This window comes from Protopterus annectens, chromosome 3.part0 (assembly GCF_019279795.1).
Source record: "Protopterus annectens isolate FY-2018-M chromosome 3.part0, PAN1.0, whole genome shotgun sequence".
NCBI lineage: Eukaryota > Metazoa > Chordata > Ceratodontiformes > Protopteridae > Protopterus > Protopterus annectens.
Window position 1 is genome coordinate 1,597,765,278 of NC_056731.1, and position 25,621 is coordinate 1,597,790,898.

Here is a 25,621-nt window from a genome sequence, read left to right on the forward strand (position 1 = left end):
CTGGTCAGGTACATGCCAACGGGGGATTATACTCAATGATTGGTCTGATAAGGGCCAAATAAAGTGGCACAGTGACTTCCTTGGACCTGGATGCCATGGCCTTACTTATAAACTGGGTGACATAGAATGATTTTCTTACCATCTTGGCCACATGTTTGTCAAAAGCCAGATTACTGTCTATGTAAGTTCCCAGATCCCTGACTACTGGGTCAACTCTTAGGGGTGTCTTATTGATGATGCAATTGCCTGGGTGGCAGTTTTCCCATTAGGCACTTTAGTGCCTAACTTTGTATTGAGTTTTAGTTTTAGACTTTGGTACTAGTCATTTATCTGTGTTAGATTTTCTTGTAAGATTATGTTATGCATGGAGAGGGTTATAGTTATTCTAGATTGGAGAGTACAGTATCACAGATTATAGAGAGAAATTTGGTAATATGGGGGATGATATGATAGAGGTAGATTGGAGAGTAAATTGTCATAGAATAGATAGAGGTTAGTTGTGGGTGGGGACTGTTTATGTAGGGATGAAATAATATTAGAGGTAGGTGGAAAAATCAGTGAGAACGTGGAGTGAGGAGACAGAAAACCAAGAAAAGGGGAGTGGGGGGTGAGTTTAAGTAGGAGCATGACAAGGGCATTCCCATTTGGAAGAGAGATATAGGTTCTTAGGTTCATAGGTGTCTACTAGGCTAATGGCCCTATAGCCTTTACACGCCTAGCCCATAGGATTATCCTGGCATCGTACCACCAGACCTTAGTTCCGAGTGCCTCTGTCAAACAGAGCCACTGGAGTGATCCCCTGGGTGAATTTTCTGTTTCCCATCCATTCTCTTGAAGAGGGCCAGTGAGGCGCTCCACTTGACATGTATGGGAAGTCTGTTCCATAGCATGGGCAGTCTCTGGGTTATGAGCCTGTCCCTCCAGCATGTTCTGTTGATTGTGGTAATGAGGTTGAGGTCTCTGGAGAGTGTAGTGCAGAGGGATTGGGATTTCTTTAGATGTAGCATTTCTAACAGAGCTGGGTCAGACATGGCTTTGTAAGTCAAGCAGAGATCAAGCAGAGATCACCTCTAAGTAGGCAATATGAGACAGAATAGTTGGAGTTTTTTGAGTCTGTCCGTACAGGACAAGTGTTTAAGGCCTAGGATCCTCTTTGTGAGGTGTTTGTGCGGCCTCTTCAGTTGTTGTTGGTGTCTATGGGGTATTGTACTCGATGATTGGCCTAATGAGGGAAGAGTAGTGGGAGACAATGACCTCTTTCTTCCTGGATGCAAAACCCTTAGTAATGAGATGTGGCACATAGAAGGACTTTCTGACCACAGTGGCAATGTGGTGGTCAAAAGAGAGGTTGCTGTCAACCTGTGTTCCCAGATCTCTTATGATGCTTTCTGTGTTCAGTGGACTACCATCAATGTGGTAATTCATGGGAACCAGGTTTTTCCCAAAGGGGATGACAACACATTTTTTGGCATTGAACTTAAGGCCATGGTTCTGACACCAGTCATTGGTCTCAGTGAGGTCTTTCTGTAGGATATAGTAAAACAAATTGCTCCAAGGCTGCAAAGGTGGCGCTGGAAATCCAGAAGCAAAAAAGTCCAAAACAAATGCTGGTACTCCTTCTTCCACACAAGTAGAAAATGAAAGGCTGCCAGTAGATTAAAAAACCTTCGCTTTATTGTAGAATATTCACACCAACAATCCCATCAAGCGCTTTCGCTCAGCCCTTTGCTGAGCTTTTTCAAGATAAAATAACCTTCAAGTGAACACTCCTTATATACATATAAAATTCAGCTAATTGTATAATTAATTGGTTAATTGGAAAAAATTTTATCCATTTAACCCTTCATTTCCTTTTCCTACAAGGAGTGTTTTTAAACAGCCTTTGCAAAATGAAAGTTGTTACATGTTAAAAATGCAAAGTGCTGCAAAACCCATTCATTTTTAAACTCATCTAGGTGCTGTTGAGTATATAAATAAATCCATCTACAAACATCAAATTACTAACCATTTTTTCTTTCTTTTTCCCAAGGGGATATTTTCAAACAGCATACTCATTTTTAAAATCGCTCAATTTCCATTGAATGTACACAATAATAGAATAAATCCATCTGCACACATCGAATTAATAAACCACATATGTACATTTACTTGCTCAGGCCTTCTTGTAAATAATGGTCGAGCAGGTATATATTAAACCACATGTCTGTTTAATAATTAAAAAAAAATTTTATGTTGCCTGTGTATAATTGTCATGAAGCTTGCTCTCTGGAAAACCCTTTCAATTGATCCTACAGACACTATGGCCTTAAATTTGTAATTTTGCCTTCCTTAATTTCAAGACGCTGCTGATACTGCAAGCATCATTTAGACCTGGCCGTCTTCCTGCATCTAGTCTTAGCTGCCATATCAATTCTTTGTGTTCCAACAGGGTCTCCCAATCACCCCCTCTAACATCTGCTTTTACCTGTTCCAAAATGATGAATTTAATCTCCATATCGGGACAAAAAAGAGAATGCCTGTAAAAAGCATTAGTTTCCTTTTTTTAGTTATGTCATAAAAATGCTCATAAATTCGTCTTCTTAAAGTTCTCTCCGTTTTTCCTATATAAAAACTTTTGCATTTCATACATAAGCCTAAGTAAACAATAAATTTAGCATTACAATTGTAATAGCCCCTCGGTTGACGCAAAAATTTTCTTGATGGTAAATATAACTTGTGTCCATTAAATATCGCTGGGCATTGTTTGCACATTCCACATTTATATGTGCCTTCTTTTTTATTGTTCACATTTAAACCCATTTGTTTGGTCTGTTTCATTTCCAACATTTCTTTTAAGTTGGTACCTCTCCGTCTAACAAATCTGGGAAACTCTGGGATCATACTGCCCAACCTGTCATCCAGTCTCAAAATTGGCCAGTATTTTCTTACACTGCTTTCTACAATGCCCGAGTCAATACCAAAAGTGTGGATGTATCCCTTTTGTTCTAAATTTTGCAATCTATTGCTTATTTGGCAATTTAACATACCTGTGTTAATCAGCAGTGGTTGGTATTTCATCCCCCTATTAGTGCTCACTTCATTCGCCAGCTCCTCAACCAAACCACTTGGGTACCCTCTTTCAGAAAATCTTTCTTTTAAAAAATTAACTTCTTCTCTGAAAAATTGTGATGTATTACACATTCTAGAGGCACGAATAAATTGGCCCTTGACTATTCCTCTTTTTTGATAATCAGGGTGATTACTTTGAAAATGCAAAAATGCATTTGAATAAGTGGGTTTCCTAAACACTTTGGAATTAAATCTATTATTGACATTATCCTTAACTAAACACACATCCAAATAATTTAAGCTATCCAAGCTTAAAGAATGCGTAAAGGTTAAAAAGGAGGTGGTGGAATTGATGTAATCAATAAATTCCTGGACAGTGGCCCTGGTACCTTCCCATATAAGGCAAATGTCATCAAGAAATCTGACATAATGCCTAATATATCGTGACCATTCTGTGCCAAAAATATATGTCTGTTCCCATTTATGCAACACAATGTTTGCATAAACGGTGGCACAGGTCCCATTGCAACGCCCGATTTTTGTCTAAAAAATTGGCCATTAAAGCATATAAAATTGTTTTCCAGAACCAATTCCATGAGTTCCACCAGTAAATTGGTGGTATTGGGAACAAATTTAGCTTCATTGACTAAAACATCACTAAACCAATTTAATCCTGTAGAATGCGGTATACTGGGAAACAGTTGAACAATATCTATAGTAACTAACAAAAAATCCGGATGGTATTCTAGGGATTGTAAGCCCCTGAGGAAATCCCAAGAATCCTTGCAAATGTATTTTAAGGAAGCTGTAAACTGTTTCAAGGTATGATCTATAAATTTTCCAACAGGTTCTATAATACTCCCCTGTCCTGATACTATAGGCCTGAAGTTTAAGGGGTCCAACCCTTTGTGTGTTTTCGGGATCCCAAATATTACAGGAATTCTTGGTTTGGGAACAGTTAAAAAGTTATACAATCTTTCATTAAAAACACCTTGCAAAAGGTGATCGTACAAAATGAAACCAATTCTGGAATATGCCATGTGTAGCTCATTGCTGGATACCTGTTCATATTGCTCTGGGTCCTGCAACATCCCATTAATGTGGTGAACATATTCTGTGTTATACATCAAAACAAGACCCCCCCCCCCTTACCTGTTTTCATTGCCCTGCAGTTACTGCTTCTAAGTTCCTTAATCAAATTCATCTCCTTCATGCAAATATTTTGGGGGGTACTGTTCTGTTTATTTCTGCCAATCATCCTAATATCTCTCTCCATCATTTCTTCAAATATTTTTACTGTTGGATCCATAGATGGATTGAATACACTCTTTCTAGAGAGTCCCATATTTGAAGGAATTTCCCCTTTAAAATAAAGCAGTAAGTTTAATTGTCTACTGAACAGCTTCAAGTCTATCAAATCCTGCTCTAATCTACTTGAAAATGCTGGAACAAAATGTAATCCTTTTGTGAACAAATCAAAATGTTCTCTCCTCAAGTTAATGTTGGTATAATTGTAAACAGAAAAATTGTTTTCTGTTACCACCATCACTTTATTTAAAACATCTGTGTTATTTACAGCATCATTAATTGCTAAAGCACCTGGAGCAGCTTGAAAAAACTGCTTTATTGATTCCGCCACCCCTGGGGAAACCTGCTCCACCCCCCCCTTCCTTGTTCGGGGGAAACAGAAAATCCTGCTGGGGTGTAAGTCAAGCAGAGATCAAGCAGAGATCGCCTCTAAGTAGGCAATATGAGACAGAATAGTTGGAGTTTTTTGAGTCTGTCCGTACAGGACATGTGTTTAAGGCCTAGGATCCTCTTTGTGAGGTGTTTTTGCGGCCTCTCCAGTTGTTGGTGTCTATGGGGTATTGTACTCGATGATTGGCCTAATGAGGGAAGAGTAGTGGGAGACAATGACCTCTTTCTTCCTGGATGCAAAACCCTGAGTAATGAGATGTGGCACATAGAAGGACTTTCTGACCACAGTGGCAATGTGGTGGTCAAAAGAGAGGTTGCTGTCAACCTGTGTTCCCAGATCTCTTATGATGCTTTCTATGTTCAGTGGACTACCATCAATGTGGTAATTCATGGGAACCAGGTTTTTCCCAAAGGGGATGACGACACATTTTTTGGCATTGAACTTAAGGCCATGGTTCTGACACCAGTCATTGGTCTCAGTGAGGTCTTTCTGTAGGATGTCAACATCACTTGGGGAGTTAATTATGGCTCCCAACATGCAATTGTATGTGAACTTTGACAGCCTGAGTCCCTTCTTGTTGGCCTGGACTTCAGAGAAGTAGATACCAAACAGGAGAGGACCCAGGACCGAACCCTGTGGGACTCCACTCGTGACTGATCGACAGTTTGACTTGGAGTCAGCTACTTTCACACTGTGGGTTCTATATGTGAGCCAGTTTGCGGCCCACCTAGTGATATAGGGGTTGATGCCTAGCTTAGTGAGTTTTTCTATGATTCATGAGTGGGGAATGGTATCAAAGGCCTTGGCCAGATCAAGGTAGGCTGTATGAACCACCTTGCCTTCATCCACAGCTCTGGTGAATGACTCAAAGAAGTCGACCAGGTTGAGCAGGCATGATCTACCCTTCACAAAACCAAACTGTGTGGGATCCAGAGTTTGGAGGTTCACTATATCTTTGTTTATTAGGTCCATGATGATGTGTTCCATAACTTTGCATATCAGACTTGTCAGGCTAATCGGGTGATAGTTCCTGGGGTCTGTAGTTGCTCCTCCTTTGTGGAGAGGGATAACTGTAGCAGTGTGCCATTCAGTAGGAACAAAGCCTGAGGTCAGGCTGTGATTGAACAGGGCACACAGGTGAGGTACCAGTTCACTCTGTAGTTCATGTAGAACACAGCCAGGGATATTGTCAGGTCCCATAGAAGCTATATTCTTGGCTTTGGGCAGTGCTGTTTTAACCTCTGCAGCAGTAATACTGGGTGCCTGGGAATCTACTGATATTGCGATTGGTCCTTTGGTGGGGGGGAGAGGGGTAAAGTTGGCACTGAATCTGTTGGCCAGTATATTGGCAATATCTGTTGGCGCAGTATAGGAGGTGGCATTGTGCAACAGCTCTGAGCAAATCTGGATATTGCCATGGAGATTCTTTACATAACTATAGAAGGCCTTGTGGTTGCCTTTACTATCTGCTGCAATTCTGTTTTCATAGCTAGTTTTAAAGGATTTGATGAGGAATCTCAACTTTTTGTTGAGGCTGATAAGGGAGTTTTTCCAGTCTTGGGACTTCACCTTATTTCTCATCAGTTTCCTCCTTCTATTGTAGAGTTTGTATATGGCAGGGGACCACCAGATAGGCTTCCTTTTTTTGGAGGAGAGCGTCTTGGTTCTATTGGGTATGGAGAGATCCATGCATTTGTGCACGTGTTTGTAGAAGGCATTAGTGTATGATTCGGCGGTCATGCAGCTGTTCTCCAACTGCATGGGTGCCATGAAGTTAGCCACCTCTGTTTTCAGGAGTCCACAGTTAGCTTTGTAGAAGTTTTTCATGGTGGTTACCTTTGCGGGGAATGGGGGGTGGGAGTGGTGTGGATTTCCAAAGTGATTAGTTTGTGGTTGGATCTAACTAAGAAGGAGTTCACTATTGGTAAAGAGCAACGGTCACCTATGTTAGTAATGACCAAGTCAAGCATGTTGCTACCTCTAGTAGGGGCATGAATAAGCTGGTCCAGGGCAATGGAATTAATGAATTCCAGGAAACGTTGGACAAGTGCATTGGTACATGAGTAGTTTCCCAGTTAATGGAGGGGTAGTTGAAGTCACTCAGTATAAGAGTGTTAGGTTGGACCCTAGTATTCTCCAGGGTGCTTAGGAATGTGGAGTGTGAGTCTTGGGTCATGGTTGGGGACCTATAGCAGGCTATGACCTGAATCGCTGTCTTACTCAATGTTAGCTGCACCTGAAGTATCGCTGATGTGTTATGTTGGGCTACCAGTCTGGAGATGTGAGCATCCTTTATGAACATGGAAACACCCCCGCCTTTGGAGCTTCGGTCTAAGTTCTGGGGCCAAAAGGTATGGAATGAGTTATAGCCTGGTAGTGCAGGGCGCTATTTGCTGCCTTGAACCAGGTCTCTGTTACAGCACAAATGTCGGTGTTCTCCATTTTAAGGAGTGCTTCGAGCAAGTGCATTTTGAGATTTAGACTTCTAGCTTTGAGAAGCATGACCATCAGATTGCATATGTTTGTAGCTTTTACGGTGGTAATTTGGTCTTTGGAACACCGCCTAAAAAGGCACTATAGGAGTGGCAAGAGCCTTGGCCAGTATCCAGAAGCCCAGGGATGACAGATGCAGGCCATCTCTGGCAAAGCATCTAAGTCTGTCAATCATGTCATCCCAGGCAAACAGATACTAGATCCCCTTAGAATGTAGTCCAGGGAGGTATGTCTCAGGTCATTCACACCCACATGTACAATGACAGAGTCATATTTGTACCTGTTGTTGAAGGACCTGAGTGCGTGTGTTATGTGGTGGATCCTGGCACCTGACAGGCAGCTGATTGTTACTTTCTCCTTATTCAACCTAGTGAGTGGGACATCAGTGTGCCTCACTATCGAGTCACCTATGACTAGTGTGCTGGGCATGCTGTTTTGCCTTAGGGGCTTTGGTTGAGTGGCACATTGTTTAGGAGAGTTATGTGTCTCATGATTAGTGTTGTGTTGTGGTGGTCGAGTGCATTTCTGCCTTGGAGGTCTCTGCTGTTTGTGTAGCTTTTTATTGAGAGCCTCCACGAAGGTGGGTGTGTGGTTTGTATTTTTATGTGAAGGTAGTGCTGGTGTGTTTTCTGGAAGGCTATATGTTCCTTGTGTTGTGGTGCAAGTGTTGACCTTCTCCTCTTGACCAGCTAATCTAGTCTTGGCTGCAGAGTGCATGGCTTCCAATTTGGGTATATAAGTGCATCTCTTGCAAGTCTGAGTATTGGGAGGTAAGAGGGGAGGGTTGTCAGTGTACATGAGGCAGTTGCTACATTGCCTCAGGATGCCCATGCTCACCAGGCTAATAGGAGAAAGTACAGGGAACTGATCTTTAGACATGCCCGGAGGGTGGGTATTAATAATAAGTACTGGAGCTGTTTCCTTGTAGAACATTTAGTGCTGGTAGCACTGTTATGTGCTACAATAATTGCTACAAGAAGTCTGTGCTAGACTAATAAGCTAATAAAAGTGCAGGAGAGCAGAGAACTAGCAGATCTAAGGGAAAAATTGAAGAGCTTGAAGCTTACAAAAAGTCCTGGATACAGCAAATCTGTTTCTGGACTACATTAGTTCTAGGAAAGGGAGGAAACAGTTTTTTTTTTTTTTTTTAGTAGAAAGTGAGGAGACAGAAGATAATGAGATAATTCAATATGCAGAAACTAAAGGGGTGGGCCTTTGCTAAATTATCACTATTAACAGTGCAATGAGCTGATGTAATGTGACTGGGAGGGAGTGTACAGTATCACTTTAAACAGGCGGCAGGGAACTCAAAGCCACCAAGACAAAAAGACCACAACAAGAACTGGGAGGGTGGATGGAAAAAAAACAGTTGCACAGATTACAGAGATATTAAATCAAAAGTGCAAACGATAAATGAGAATAAACTCTTATCTTTTCTCAATATCACAGCTGGTAGTAGGTCAGTCTCTCTGCAGCAGCCTGAGCAACAGGTATATCTGATTTAAAACACTGGCTGTTTAAGGCACAGAAACCAGACCAATTATCCAAACAATAACAGGTGCAGGAATGTCCTGGCTAGATTAAACCAGTTCTGTTCACTTTCTCTCACTAAGAAAACAGATGAGTGGAGATGAGATTTGTATCATGTAAGGTTAGGAAGGGTACGAAGGTGAGTGGGGAGAGAGTTCCAATGATTGGCTAAGGAGTGAGACAGTAATACATGGCCAGGAGGTCGTGCCGGTTTGTGGACCAGAAGGAGATTTTGGTTTTGGGATCTGAGTGAACGGCTAAGAATGTAGGGTTTCAAGGAAGTAGCAAGAGAAGGGCAGTCAGATGAGCTTGTGGGCAATTGTTAGTTGTAGGTAACTAGGTAGTTGGGTAGTTCAAGCCATTTGAGGGTATGGAGGGCGTGGCAGTGGTGGGCTCAGTTTTTAGAATGGGTTGCAAATTTGGAGATTTTGTGGTAACAGGATTCGAGTTTGGATCGAAGGCTGAAATTGAGATTGGTGAAAAGAGGGGCACCATACATAAGGGAGGGGAGTAGGAAGATGGATGCAAGAGTTTGACGGGTAGAGAAGCTTAGGAAGTGATTGTGCCTGTAGAGAAGACCTAGCCTTTGGTGGGTGTTCTTAATTGTGGAGTGGATGTGGGTGTCATATTTTAGATTTTCATCAAAAGTGGTGCCAAGAAGCTTGGTGTTGGGAACGATTTCCAGGAGGGAGGTGTTTTGGCTCTGTAGGAAGAATGTGTTTTGTCAATGATGGAGTTTTTGGATGGGGAGAAAATCATTAGTTTGGCTTTATTTGCATTTAGAGCCAGGTGATTAGATTTCATCCAGGTTACTGTTGTGGAGAAGGCTAGTTGCATTTTTGCTAGGAGCTTGGTGGGGGAGAAAGCTGAGCAGATGATTGCTGAGTCATCTGCATATTGGATGACAGTTGATTGTGGGATGGATTGGTGAAAGTTGTTTATGAATAGATTGAAGAGAAGTGGGCCAAGAACTGAACTTTGTGGGACACCTGTGGGGGTAAGAAGGAAGGGGGAGGTAGAAGTTTTCCATTGGACAGCTTGTTGGCGGTTGGATAAGTAGCTTGAAAACCAGGCTATGTTGGAGGGAGAGAGTTGTAGGGTGGAGAGTTGGGATATAAGTAGGCTGTGTGATATAGTATCAAAGGCCTTTGACAGATCAAGGAATAGTGAAGATACGAACTTGCCTGAGTCACGTTCAGAGTTTATGGTATCAAGAAAGGCAAGTAGGGCAATCATGGTACTATGGCCAGAGTGGAAGCCGTGTTTTATAGGGGAGAGATAATTGTTAAGGGTTATGTGTGCCATGAGTTGTGTCTGTATTGTTTTTTGTAGTATTTTAGAAAGAGGGGAGAGGATGGCAATAGGCCTGAAATTGGTGGTATCAGTATTTTTGCCTCCTTTATGGAGGGGAATGATGTATGCATGGCACCAGATTGAAGGGACGTATGATTCTTGTATGGATCTATTTATAAGAATTGAGATGGGATAGGCAAAGCTATCTGCATATAGTTTGAGGAAGGTGGATGGGAGGTTGTCGGGTGCATTGTGACAGGGTTTTAGTTTGAGAAGAAGTCTTTTTATAGCTTTTGTGGGAATGGGCTTGAGGCAGAAAGATGTGGTTGAAGGTAGATGATTGAGGTTGGGGGTGGGGTGGAGGTTGGGGGTGGGGTGGGAGTGGGTGGTGTTGGAGGGGGGGTGGGAAGGAGGAGGATAATTTAGCTATACAGTCTACGAAGAATGAGTTAAATTGGCTGGCTATTTCTAGGTTGGAGAGGTTGGGGTCTAGGCAGGGGTTTTCTTTGTTGCCAGGATGGAGCATGGTTTCGATGGAGTTCCAGAATTTTTTGGGATTAGTTGAGTGCAGGGACTGGAGTTTGGAGGAGTGGGTTTTGCGATCTTTAGTGATAAGTACTTTTGTGGAGTTACAAAGTTGTTTATACTGTAAGGGGGTGTTAAGGTTTTTATCTTTTTGACATTACTTCCATATTTTGTCTCTTTGGTGCATGGCTAGTTTAGTATCTTTTGTTAACCATGGACAGAAATTGGTTTTGATGTGTTTGGTTCAAGGAGGGGCTTATTTGTTGAGAAGGGTTAGGAATGAGTGGTTAAAGTAGGATACAGCATCATCTAGAGAGAGGGTTTTTAAGGGGGACAAGTCAGTCAGCTTTAGGCATTCAGACAAAGTTAGTGGGTTAAAATAGGAGAGGTTGTGGGTTGGGATGTAGTGCTGTTGTTTTTGTAGTGGAGATGGGAGACAGTCGGCAAAGGCTGGTAGGTGATCACTGAGAGCATCAGGTAAAGTTCCTGCTTTGGCTATAAGGTTTGCGTGAGTTGTTAGGATCCAGTTAATGATGGTACCCGAAGTCCCATCTTTATTGGGCCTGGTTGGAGATTGTATTAGTTGTGAGAAATTGTAAAGGTTGATTGTGTGGGAAGGGGCTTTTGAGTTAATAGTGTTCCAGTTGAAATTGGTATCACTGAGTATATAGGTTTCATTTTTGATATTAGAGGAGAACCAGGACAGGATGTTCTCAACAGTTTTGATATTATCACCAGGGGGAATATAGAGGGCATCAATACATATGGACTTGTGCTTATTTATTTTTAGAAGACAAACTGTAATTTCTGTGTTGGCAAAGGTTGGTATAATATTGGAGTAGGGAGTTATGGTATGGGAGGAGGGGTAAATTATACCTACTCCACCTCCTTTTTTATAGGCTCTGTCATTGCGAATGATTTGGTAACCTGCTGGTAGGATTTCACTGTCTTTTATATAGCTTTTTAACCAGGTTTTGGAAACGGCAGTGATGTCAGGGTGATTATGGGATAGCCAGGCATGGAGGTTAGGGATTCTGTTTTTAAGGCTCTGTGCATTAAGTGTTGTGAAGCGAATGGATGGAATGGATATACATCTGGGTTGCATGGCTAGGCTTATAAAGGCTCCAGTGGTCATCTGAGCTGTATAAATATAGTAAATATATATCTGTATGTGTGTGTATGTGTATCTGTACATATATATATATATATATATATATATATATATATATATATATATATATATATATATATATATATATATATATATATATATATATATAGGGGTCCCCTTCAGATTGTCGAATGACTATAATGTCGACATGCATATGGCTGAGACAACAACATCTTTTTTTCAAGATATCAAACGGTTTGCATGGAGATCACCATAGGGAAAAATTGCCATTCACTTCAATGTAAGTGCAATCTTGGAGTTGGTATATTTAAGTAGCAGGGGGTGTGCTGCTGCAGCAAAAAAAAAAAAAGAAAGAAAAGAAAAAAGTGTTTTTTTGTTTTGTTTTGTTTTTATTTCGGTTCGATGTTTTGAAGATACTATGTTATCAGCTCAACCATATGCCTATCAATTTTATGGCCATTCAATGATCTGAAGTAGACCCATAGATAGATATAGATATGTACAGACATATATATACTCGCACACATATTGAAATTATCAGAAGCAGTAAATCATTCTGTAATGTATACAATTTCACTGGAAAATTTCATATTCTGTACATGATTTACAACAATTCCAGTTAAGCACATGGTGAACTACTTTCAAGCATGTACAGCTAATTGCAATTGGGCCTTTATATAAAATAGAATGAGTGGTTGTGCCGAGTAACAACTCAGCACAAAATTGAGAACTGGCTGGTAGATGTGCAGGACACAAATATATAATGATGAACTACTGCGTTTTCTTTAGTTCAGTCTAATTATACTTACGTATGTGATCGTATTGATGTTTTTCTCTCTCACTCTGCAGGGTGTGGTGAAGGCATGCTTGATCTTGTATTTGTAATCGATGGATCCAAAAGTCTTGGCCCACATAACTTTGAAGTTGTAAAGCAGTTTGTCAAAGGACTTGTGAGTTCTTTGGAGATTTCCCAGATGGCTACCCAAGTTGGTCTGGTACAGTACTCAACCAAAGTCCAGGCAGAATTTACTTTAGGAAACTACAGTTCTGGGAAGGATGTCAGTGAAGCAGTATCCAAAGTGAAGTACATGGGTAAAGGTTCCATGACTGGGAAGGCCTTAAAATACATGGTGGAAAAAAGCTTCTCTGAAGAAGAAGGTGCAAGGCCTCAGTCATCAAATGCATCAAAGGTGGCTGTTGTGTTTACTGACGGACGTGCTCAGGATGATGTGTCTCGATGGGCTACTAAGGCAAAACAGAATGGTATGTAAGTTTTTTATGTATCTTTTAGGGATTTACTAAAAAGTAAAAGTTATTGGTATCAGAAATATAACCATATTAGTGACACAATGAAGAGCATACCTCTCAACTATCCTTGGTTTTCATAGGTTCATAGGTTCATACTAGGCTATCTGACCTAGGGCATTTATAAGCCTAGCCAGAGTATGTTTGGCTTTCGCCACCCATTTTAAATTAATTTTGCTATGCTCTTTTTCGAGGTTAGTATACTGTGCCTCTGTCTAACAGTGACACAGAAGTGATACCCGGGGTAAACCTACGATCTCCCATCCACTCATCAAGATTCCTCTTGAAGAGAGTCAGTGAGGGACTCTGCCTAACCTGGACTGGGATTTTATTCCAGAGTGAAGGGAGCCTCTGGGTTATGAATCTGTCCCTCCAGCTTGTCCTATTTATTTCAGTGCTGAGGTTCAAGTCTCTCGAGCGTGTAGCTCGATGGGATTTGGATTTTTTGAGGTGCAGCATGTCCCTTAATTCCGGGTTGGACATGGCTTTATACGTCAGGCACAGGTCGCCTCTGAGCAGGCGGTATGCCACTGAGTAGAGCTGGAGTTTCTTTAATCGGGCAGCATATGGCATCTGTTTGAGCCCTTTGATCCTCTTGGTAAGGTAATTTTGGGGTCTTTCCAGTTGCTGCAGGTGTTTGGTAAGGTACATCCCAAAAGGGGCATTGTACTCGATTATGGGCCTGATGAGGAATGAGTAAAGAGGCACGATGACCTCCCCTAATCTAGATGTGAATCCCTTCATGATTAGGTGGGCTATATAAAATGTTTTTCTAACCACTTTGGCCACGTGGTTTTCAAATGAGAGATTGCTATCAACTTGGGTCCCCAGGTCCCTAATTACTTCTTCTGTACTTAATGGATTACCACCTATGTGGTAATTTGTGGGCACTTTGTTTTTGCCAAAGGGGATGACTATGTACTTTTTGGCGTTTAGCTTGAGGCCATGGCTCTGGCACCAGTTGTCTGTTTCTATGAGGCCCTTTTGGAGGATGCTTGTGTCGGCTGGAGAGTCAATTATGGCGCCCAGTTTGCAGTCATCTGCGAACTTGGTCAGCCACAGTCCTTCTGTGTTGGCCTGTACCTTCGAGAAATATATACCGAACAAGGGAGGTCCTAGGACTGAGCCTTGTGGGACGCCACTTGTAACTGGTTTGGAGTCTGACATGGCTCCAGCAATTCTAACCATGTGGGTTCTGACCTTGAGCCAGTTTGCAACCCATCTAGTGACATAGGGGTTTATATTTAAGCTGGTGAGCTTATCTATAATGCCCGAGTGTGGTATTGTATCGAAGACTTTTGCGAGGTCCAGGTAAGCTGTGTGGACCACCTTCCCTTCGTCAGTGGCCTTGGTGACTGTTTCAAAGAAGTCGACCAGGTTTAAGAGGCAGGATCTGCCCTTAACAAAGCCGAACTGGGTAGGATCCAGTGTCTGTAGGTCCCCAATATCTTTATTTATGAGGTCCATGATGATCCTTTCCATAGCTTTGCAGACCAAGCTAGTCAGGCTTATGGGGCGATAGTTTCCAGGGTCCATTGAGGCACCACCTTTGTGGAGAGGGACCACTGTTGCTGTACGCCACTCTTTGGGTACATATCTTGTAGTAAGGCGGAGATTGAACAGTAGTTTTATGTTTGGGTTTAGCTCTTCTTGGAGTTCATGTAGGATGCAGCCTGGGACACCGTCTGGTCCCATTGATGCTGTGTTTTTTGCTTTGGAGAGGGCGGCTCTTACCTGAGCATCTGAGATGTCAGGGGGGCAGCACTCTGCTGGGATAGATATTTGCCCTTTTGGTGGGGGGGGGTGTTTGCGTTGAACCTGTCAGCTAGGATGTTGGCAATGTCTGTGAGTTCAGTGTATTTTTTGCCATTTTGGACTAATTCTGAGCATATCTGGGAATTCCCACCCAGGTTCCTAACATAACTAAAGAAAGCCTTGTGATTATCCTTAGCGTCCTGTGCAATTTTTCTCTCGAAGCTGGCCTTAGATGATTTTATGAGTGCCCTTAGTTTTTTGCTAATACTGATCAGAGATGCCTTCCCTTTTTGGGATTTTGCTCTATCATGTAGTAGCTTCCTCCTTCTATTATATAGTTTGTTTATGGCTGGGGTCCACCAGACAGGACATCTGCCTTTGGAGGATTGGGTCTTGGTTTTATTTGGGATTGCATGATCCATGCATTCCTGAAGGTGTTCATAGAATGCATTTATAAAGGATTCTGCGGTCTGGGCCGTATTTTCCACAGGCTCGGGGGCTTTGAAGGATTCCACCTCGGTTTTGAGGAGTGTGAAATTTGCTTTAGAGAAGTTTTTCACTGTGGTTTTCTGGGCAGGGGGTGGGGTCGGGATGTGAATATCCAGTGAGATCAGTTTATGATCTGATCTTACCAGTGAGGGATACACTTCTGGTCTGGAGCATAGAGTCCCCATGTTGGTGATGATCAGGTCCAGTATGTTTTCCCCTCTTGTGGGAGTGGTAACAAGTTGCTCCATAGCATTTGAGTTTATGAATTCTAGGAACCTTTGTGCTAGGGTGCTGGAGCTAGAGTAATGCTCCCAGTCTATGTTTGGGTAGTTGAAGTCGCCCACTATAATGGTGTTTGGAGAGACCTTCATATTTTTCAGTGTTCTCAGGAAGGCCGAGTGGGGTTCCTGGGTTTGGGAGGGTGGTCTGTAGCAGGCTATAAACTGGAAGGCAGTTTTGCCCACTGTTAGTTGCACATGGATAGTCTCTGATGCTTCGTGCTTTGCCACCAACCTGGAGGTGTGGGTATCTTTGATGAATATCGATACTCACCCTCCTTTTGTGGTTCGGTCCAAGTTTCGGGGCCGAAAAGCATGGTATGAGGTATAACCTGGTAGTGCTGGGGTGCTCTCGGGAGCCCTGAACCAGGTTTCTGTTACTGCACAGATATCGATGTTCTCCATGCTAAGGAGAGTTTCAAGTGCATGCATCTTGAGGTTTAGACTTCTGGCGTTGAGTAGCATTACTCTTAGTTTCTTATTCCTTGTGATACCTATGGAGGTGGGTTTGTCTTTTGAGCCTTGCCTAAACAAGGCACTATGGGGGTAGCAAGAGCCTTTGCCAATATCCGAAAGCCCAGGGGTGACAGGTGCAAGCCATCCCTAGCGAAGCATCGTGGCTTGTCGAGCATGTCATCCCAGGCTGACAGGCTTGGATCCCCTTTGAATGACACCAGTACTTAAGCCAATTGTTGAAATTGATCATCTTGTCTTCATATTGTGGCATCATTCTTGGTGAGGGTAAGATGCTACTCAAGGTCAGGGTCATACCGGCCTGGGCTACATGCTCAGAGAGCTCCTCTATGTCTCTATTCATGTAGTCCAGGGAGGTACGTCTCAGGTCATTCACACCAGCATGGACAATGACTGAGTCATATTTGTACTTGCCTTGGAGTGACCGGAGTGCTTGTGTTATGTGGCGGATCCTAGCGCCCGACAGGCTGCTCACCGTGACCTTCTCCTTGTTCAGCCTGGTGAGCGGGACGTCAGTGTGCCTGACGATAGAGTCACCTATTACAAGTGCATCAGGTGTGTTGTTTAGCCTTAAGGGCTGTGACTGTTCGGCACACTGGCTTTGTGAGCTATGTGTTGCACGTGTTTTGTTTTGGGGTAGCGGTTGCTTGGGTGTCTGCTTTGGAGGTCTCTGCTGCTTAGGCAGATCTTTATTTAGAGCCTCCGAGTATGTTTTTGTGTAATTATGTGTTTGGTTTGCTGTCGTGGTAGGTCTATGTTAGACTGGAATTGTAGTGAGTGTGGTTTCTTTCTCCTCCTGACTGGTTATGCCAGTACTGAGTTGAGAGAGCTTAGCCTCCAGTTTGGCTATATGGTTGCATCTCTCACATGTGTTGGAATTTGTTGGGAGGAGGAGAGGGTTGTCTGTGTACATGAGGCAGTTGTAACATTGTCTCAAGATTCCCAGATTCACCAGCTGGACCAGAGAGGAGATTGACAACTGACCTTTGGACATGCTAGAATAATATTGGGAATTCCTTTATAATTGAAAACAAGGGCCAATGGGGAGTGAGGGTGTAGTGCTTTTAATTTTTAGTGCTGACTTATATAATTGCTTTAGTGAGCAAGTGCCAGGTAACTTAAGTGCAATGTGTTACAGGTAACGTAAATGCAAAAACAACAAACAGTAACTTTCTTTCAAGTGAAACAAGGAAATAAGTACAGTAAGCAATACAGATCTCACTAGGGATCCACAGAAGCGCTGAGAAGCCACGTTTTAGGTGGAATTAGCGTTCCAGGGAAATAACGAGCAAACAAACAACAAGCATACAAACAAAGCTAGATTCAGCAGGCCTGGATCTAGTCTATGCTACAGCAAACAAGGTGTACCAATTTCAGTAAGAAACAGTTCAAATATGCAGGCACTATAAACCTTTAACCAGAAATTCCCAGCTCAGAAGGGCAGAGTCCAGCCTCTCCTCCCACAAGAGTGCAGACCACGAACCTTCTTAATGTAAAATAACTGGCCTGAAGCCCAAGTGCATAAACCAGAACTAATACACTTTAAGAATAACAGACACGGAGCTCTCAATCAGCAGTTCCCAACTTAGAAGGATGAAAGCTACCTGTCCTGCCACCACAGTGCATGCCACAAACCTTTCTAATTTAAAACACCTGGTCTGAAGCCCAAGTGCTTAATCCAAAAGACTTAGAATGATAGCTACACTTTAATCAAGTTACTACCAAGCAGTAATAAATACAATTGAACATTTTAAAGAATGCCTGGATTAGTGCTCAAGTTATACAAACAAAGCTAGATTCAGCAGGCCTGGATCTAGTCTATGCTACAGCAAACAAGGTGTACCAATTTCAGTAAGAAGCAGTTCAGATATGCATGCACTATAAGCCTTTAACCAGAAATTCTCAGCTCAGAAGGGCAGAGTCCAGCCTCTCCTCCCACAAGAGTGCAGACCACGAACCCTCTTAATGTAAAATAACTGGCCTGAAAGCCCAAGTGCTTAAACCAGAATTAATACACGTTTAGAATAACAGACACTGAGCCCTCAATCAGCAGTTCCCAACTTAGAAGGATGTAAGCTACCTGTTCTGCCACTACAGTGCAGACCACAAACCCTCTTAATGTAAAACAACTGGTCTGAAGCCCAAGTGTTTAAACTAAAAGGCTTAGAATGAGTTACACCAAGCAGTAATAAATACAATTGAGTACTTTTAAGATGACACAAAAGCAAAATAAAGTAGGAAGAAACACAAGTACAGTAAAAGCAGATTAATTTTTTTTTTTCAGAAAAGTAGCAAAAGCAGTAGTAAATACAATTCTCATGCAGTGCAAGCTGGCACACGTGAATATGTAGCAATATTAGTCCACACACAGTTTGAAAAAAATGTAATTAAATTAAAAAGGACTAAAAGCAAGTGCAGAAAGGGTTTATTAGGTAGAATGCGGTAAAGAGATGGGCCTGGGGGAGTGTCTTAGATCAAATCTACAGATCAAATTTTATAGAACATCCCTGATTTCACCTAATATTTTTGACCTGTCCCTTGTAAAATTTTTGGTTATCTGATTGCTTAGGATGACAGCAATTCAATAATTCCAGAAATTAGAGTATCTTATGTATTATTCAGAAAATGTTGTTGTTCTATTAACTGCTAAGATGCGGCCTATGTCTGGCATACAAGGCATCCTTCAACCCATTACTAATGGATTTACTGCACATTAGCAAGTCAAATGGCATCACAAATACTTGGTCTTGGGATTTAAATATCTTCTGCAGCATCAACAGAACACTTTGGAGGGGCGGGTATGTTTTGCAGGGGATACTGCTGCTATGGAGCAGACTCCCCATCCACATAAAACAAAGTTCATCTCTAACCATTTTCAAGCACAACTAAGATCTATGAATGGAAAACAGAAAATTTACCCCAGAATTGCTCCCTGTACTACTAATAGATAGATGTAGCTCCTAAATGTTTTCTCCTATGCAGGGGTCCCCTCAAATCAGGGACAATATATAATTATTGACCATGGGATGGCTAAGGGCATTCTCTAATCAAACAGGACAGGTTAATTTGAGCACAAAAAGGGAAACTGGCTAGACTTAATATGGCCTGCAAGGGCAGCTAGTCTAATAATTACCTATGATACTATGAAAGGTATGATGAAGAGCATAAATTCTTGCCACAGAATAAATTCAGGTTTAAATCCATAACAGATGTTGTCAGTTTTGTTGGTATTATTACCCTTAACAGTACTCACAGTGATACTTCTTGTTTCTACCGATGTTGGACATCTTTAGGTCAGCCATTGCCGGCTGATTCCTATCTTGCTTGTTCATGGGTATGTTTCCTTAAGCTTGCTGTTCTAATGATGATAGTAACATTAAACAAACCTGACTCTTCTGAACTTAATCTCCATCCCAAACATATATGTCAGTCGTTCATAAGTGAAATGAATATTTGTTTTGAATTTCGTTTCTATGCCACCAACATGAAATGCTGACATAGGTGCTGTGAAGCTCACCCACAAAAAAATCTGTATGTGGTGCCACATCTGCATAAACTCACCCACATAAAATCCATAAATGTGTGCCACAGCTATATATCCCCCCAGAGTTGGTCATGTGAGCACCAGGTCATTTACTTATTGTTATCAAGAAATCTTTGTCATTTTGCTCACCTGATTATCCAAATCAAATAACTCCCTAGAAGCATAAATACCACTATGAAAATGCGGACTGTAAAATAAATGTTTAGTTTACAAAATGACTGAAATACCAGCAGATACTTGCATTATTTAGTTTTCATTTATTTATTAAAAGTGTTTATTAGAAGTGTTTATTAAAAGTATTTAGAATCCCAAATCATCCAAAATAATAATAATTATAATACAAAAGGGCACAAATAAGAAATTCACATTAAGAATATAAGAGACAAAAACAATTAAATAGCATAAAATATAAATTAATGCACTGAAAGGGAATAAAATAAGCATAAAAAATTTGCAAATTAAGTGGCCCTGTAAGGACATTAGAAGACTTTTCTAAAAAGATGGATGTTTTGGTTTGTCCTACTAAAGGAAGATTATGAATTACTCATCCAAATCGGTGATGGTAGGTGTTACTATAAATTATTTCAGAGAACCTAAGGAAGTATCAGAGCAGATGAAATCCTTTGTGCTGATGTAATTATATGCACTGTTATTTCTAGGATGCTGTAATCTTTTTCATTTAAAAGTCTTTCCAGCTGTTTACTACTTCTTCTTTCGGCTTTTCCCAGTTAGGGGTCGCCACAGTGGATCAACTGTCCTCTCATGATTGGCAGTGGAGTTTTATGGTGTCGAGTTGCAAGCCTGGTGCCCAACTTTCCACGGAAGGCACACACATGCACACACTCACGCCTTTCTTTTTATTCACATGTAAAAATGCTGAACACATACATACAGACAACATATAGAAGGCTCATTTGTTTGATCAGTACATCAAACAGTAAGAAGAACATTTTATGACTGCTTCAATATTTCTCACAAAAATATCCTATTTTGTATGCTTGGAGATAAAGCTAGATTATGAGGTAGTGGGTAGTTATACCTGAAGAGCCATTCTAAATGTTTCAGGATTTTGGCAACTTCAACAAACTGGTTCACACCTCTTAAAAAGATGTCCTAATACATAGACGGATTTTGTGAGTGGAAAGTTTCACTTACAGCATTTAGTACACCCATCTTAAAAATACATTCTGTAGCAAAGAAATAAGATGTCATCTGTCTCTCTTGTATAGTGAACTTTTATGGCATCTAAACATACTTTAGAAAATCAGGCTCCCTGTGTTATCCAGGGCCACTACAGATGACTGATAAATCTTATTGTAAGTCACAGAAGATTGGAAATGGTTTGATTTTTCACAAACTCACAAAGCATGTACTTTAGCTTGTCATAATCCAAACAAATGCAACAAAAAAAACTCATTTTCTTGTTGTCAGAAAGCCCCTCCATACATGCCCGTGAGAAAAGGGTTTTTGTCTTACCCCCATATTTATTAATCTTCCTGCAAGATCTCTACATCTTGGAGAAAGAACAGCCATTGACGGTGTAAAATCCATCTTGCTGTCTCACCAGAAAGCAGCAGAATTAGACCAAGACCATCTACTATATTAGAATCTTCCTTGTAATTTAATTAAAATAATAAGGATTTGTGTAGTTTTAGATTACATCAAGTGCTGGTGACACATCAATCAACTCACAATATCTCACATAGTAATATAATATGAGGGGATATTAGACATATAATGCATCTCAATTTCTACCAGTGATATCAATTTCTCTGCAAGACTGATGACATCCTATATGCAACTATCTAAGTCTTCAGCATTAAAGTTTTGATCCTAACACAATCCCAGATGATCCATGCCAGGTTGGGATACTGGACAGTGCGCTGACAAAACCAGCAAGGGACAGTGAGCAGTTGTCACCATCTTGCCCAACCTTGGAGGGGGATGTTAGCAAAGTCCAGCTACAGGCTTATCATCAGGGGAAGGCCTGGAAGTGTAGCTCCTGCGTTTAGAACAAGGGGGTGAAGTTCGTCCCTTCAGAAGAGTGCACTGCACTCAAGCTGGGAAATGCTAGTGTATGCAAAAGCATGCACCCACTCTACCTTTCTCACTAAAAGTCGGAATGGTGTTGAGATGCATTCCAAAACAAACATTTTCCTAACTGCCACTTGGCAATATCCAAGATCCACAGCTCTTCCTTTCTTCTCAAAGTGTCTTCAGTTACCAAGAGTTAAGAGGAAAGTAATATATATGGTTCTACAATACTTGTCTAAAGGGTTTTTAGTCTAATGAGACAGGACTGAGGTGTTTAAAGTTGAAGTCCTATTTCATAGAGAGTAGTATTAAATGTAATTGTTTTTAAGTGTTTGTTTTGTAGCACTGGGGTTAGTCTTTGGGAGTGGTTTGAGGTACTGGAAATATTTCTTTGGAGGGTTGATGTGTTTTGTGAATACTTGAGGGTATTTTTTAAATTTTTTTATCATATGTGCAATTTCAGATTTGTAGAGGCTAGGGGGGATTTTCTTCTTCCTGTATTGTTGTGAAATCTTAGAAGTAGTATATACAGGTAACAGGGGATGTGGGGGTATAGCCCTCAACATGGGGTGAGCAGGGGGGGTTGTGTTATTTTTGATAGCTCTGGGGTTGATTTGTGTGTGTGTGTGTGTGTGTGTGTGTGTGTGTGTGTGTGTGTGTGTGTGTGTGTGTGTGTGTGTGTGTGTGTGTGTGTATGTGTCAGCCTGTCTTGTTTAGTGGTAATGCTATAGAAAGTTCTTCTTTTAAGTTAAGGTGTAGGGTTACAGTTAAGGGCAGGGGCTCAATTAAGGTTAGGGTTAGCACATATTACTATGTTGGTGTATGGTACAAGTCTGTATGCTTCCAAATAAAGTCCTTCTAATAAATGGACTTCATCTGAGATCTCAACAACTGAAGTGGAAGCTAAAAAAAATCCAGCACAAAATCTGCATCAGATGTTCTCCCACTGGATAAGGACCAGACTGTCCACCAGTGCTTATCAACCAACTTCTTATAAATCCACCTAAGGAGGTGTGGGTCAGAAACAGTATGAAGTAATAATCCATTTAACATATCCAGTGCCTTCAGCAATACATGATAGACACTCTTGAGTTTTAAACATGAGCTCCAACATCCTCTGTGTCAAATGGTAGCTTAGGTGTCAGCGATTATCTATATTTCTGTCTGTGTCTGTCTCTTTGCCTGTGTGTCTATCTGCTTGTTTGATACCTGGAAATGTATCTATCCTTCTGTCCATCTATCTGTCTATGTATTTAGTTACTTATTTGCTTGTTTGAGAACTGATGAAGTCCAACTGAGCATAGTATAGAGTATGTGGAGGCATAAGACAAAAAAAAAATACACACAAATTTATAATTATAGAAAAAATGAATTTGGTTACTATATGGCATATATGTTAGTATATCAGGCAATTGCATAGCTACATAAATAATCATTTAAGGTATGGTTATATGCATGTGTTGTTAACTAGATTGCTCTGGTACCCTGTACCTGCAGATGAAGAAAGACTTGGGGAATATTACCTGTGCAGCAACAGCAGTAGAATATGACTAACAGCATCAAAAGCCTTCAATAAGTCTAGGAATATTGCTGCAGCAGCATGGCCAAACTTGAGAAGGTTTCATATGTGCCTCTGTTAGTAATTCTCAATATCCCTTGCCAACAATTTGACATGCACTCATTTCAGTGTCTCTGAGGCATTTTTCAAACATCTCTGTATATTCACTTTACTAGCATCAAACTTCTCATTTTCAAATTTCTGTTCAGCAACATGCACGTTAGTTGGCTATACTTGTTTTTTCAATTGCATACCTTTAAAATGTCATTTTGTAGATATGATTTTACAAGCAAGCAATAATGCCAGACAGGGTGTATGTTACTAGGGGAAATAATACCATGGCAGAGGGCCTCTACACCCCTGGAAGAGCATCATTTCCTCAATACAATAACACACATCCTGGAGGGCATTACTGCACTTTGAGAATAGGCTATCTGTTAAATTGTTTTATATTTATTACTGTATGCTTTTTTATATATTTTTGATACAAAGTAGTTCTTCCATTTAATGTTTCAGAATTGTTGTAGCATATATATTTGCTGTTGGAGAAAGTATTTTACATCCAAAATAAGAGTTATATAAGAATTTAATGTTGTGCGCGCGTGCGCGCACGCACACACACACACACACACACACACACACACACACACACACACACATACACATCCCCACCAGTTATAGACACTTCTTTGAGTTAATCACCTCAGATATCTCATTGTGAGCAAACAAATGAAAAAAAAATCATATAATGCAAGGCACTGCAATATTTCCCATGTCTGTTTACTGTCCTAGAGTTTGCTGTATATTGTTGCTCTGTCTTTTGGGTTTCTAATACCATGACAGGAATGGACCCCATTCCTAAGTCAAAGTATGATTAAAGTACATAAAATTAGAATTGTTTCAATCTTTGATGTTAGCCAGAAGTGCTCTTCGCAGCACCCACAATGCTCCTAGTATTGAATTGACACCTGACTCCTTCTGCAATTCATATGGAGCTACATGTATCAGTAACATATCTAAGTATGATTGTAAATTCTATTTTATGAGATCCGTTGCTCCTACTGCTATTGGAACTACTTGGGTATCCTTTTTCCATATTGCCCTCATTTCTGCCTGCATATCCTGGTATTTTATGACTTTGTGTCTCTCTCTGTACTTAATACACTTAGGGTTACCACCAGTCCCTCTTTGGGCAGTTGTGTCCTGCAAAAAAATTGTAAAAATGGCAAATGTCCTGAGATTTTAGGGCAAAATTATTTCCTATATTTTATGTAATAGTTGCATAAAACAGTTATTCTGTATCTGAAACACCTAAATGTTATAAAAACAGAATAAGCAACTAAAATGTTACAATAATAAGCTGTTATTTAGGCAAAAAAGTGAAGTTCTGTCCTTTGTGCTGGCCGTGGGTATGTTCTGGCCTGCAAAATCTGATGTTTGTACCACAATTGTCTCACTTTGAGCATTTGAAAAGGTGGCAACCCTATAGTCACTGGGTGTAGTAATTTCAGTGATCAGTGCTACTTATGTCTTCTTTTCATGGACTACTATATCTGGTTTTCTCGCATCTATTTTTTGAACTGTTGGTAATCGGTGATCCCATGTGATATAAACTTCATCATTTTCTATAATGCTTTGTGGCTCATGTTTCCATTGTTTTTCAGCTACTTTAGTGTTATAATGCTTGCACAATCCCCAGTGCAACAGTCTTGCCACATTATTATGACTTTCAGTATACAGTCCTTCTGCCATTAGTATATCACAGCCAGAAACCGGACGTACAACTATTTCCAATTCTATTTTACAAAACATACATTTGTCTGTTTCTCCCACATATTCAATGGACTTTGTAAACCAGCATGAATGTGGTCCACTATCTTGGGCCGACAATATCAACCTTTCGTCTTTTGGTTTAAATTCACCTCTCTTCAACCATTCCTGCATTCGATCCTAATTAACATCAGATTGTTTCAAGAGTTTTCTATACTTGTAGATATATTTATGCATTTTCCACATTTCTTGCCTTCTCACCTGATCCTTCACCTTATATTCTTTCTTTTGTTTTTTTGGCACATTCAGTTGCTGCCTGATTTTTAGCTACTTCTGGTTTGATTTCCATTCCCACTTGACACTGATATGCTTTTGCTAAACAAAGCAGGGAAGTCATATTAGAGTTATTCTCATCGTGTTTTAAAACTTTCATTAAATTTGGGTCTTGTGAGGACAACAGATATGTGTGCAGTCCTACAATTGCAGATCTATACATGTAATCCATTTTGAGGAGGCCCATACCTCCTTCAGATCAAGGAATAGATAGTATTGGGATACACTGATTTTTTATAAATTATTTGATAAGCATGAAGCATCCTTCTTGTTTTCCTGTCCAACCGATCCAACACCTTTTGGAGCCAGTCAGTCACTCCAAATTTGTAAATTAGGATAGAAAGAGCAAATTGGTTTATAG

General features: G+C 40.8%; 1 protein-coding gene across 1 annotated transcript in view; it reads left to right on the top strand.

Moving 5' to 3' along the window:
- MATN2 (matrilin 2) overlaps window positions 1–25,621 on the top strand; it is a 658,816-nt gene that overhangs the window by 507,258 nt on the left and 125,937 nt on the right. The window contains exon 11 of the mRNA XM_044065933.1: window positions 12,570–12,983. Coding sequence (XP_043921868.1) covers window positions 12,570–12,983 — 414 coding nt within the window. The remainder of the gene's footprint in view (window positions 1–12,569; window positions 12,984–25,621) is intronic.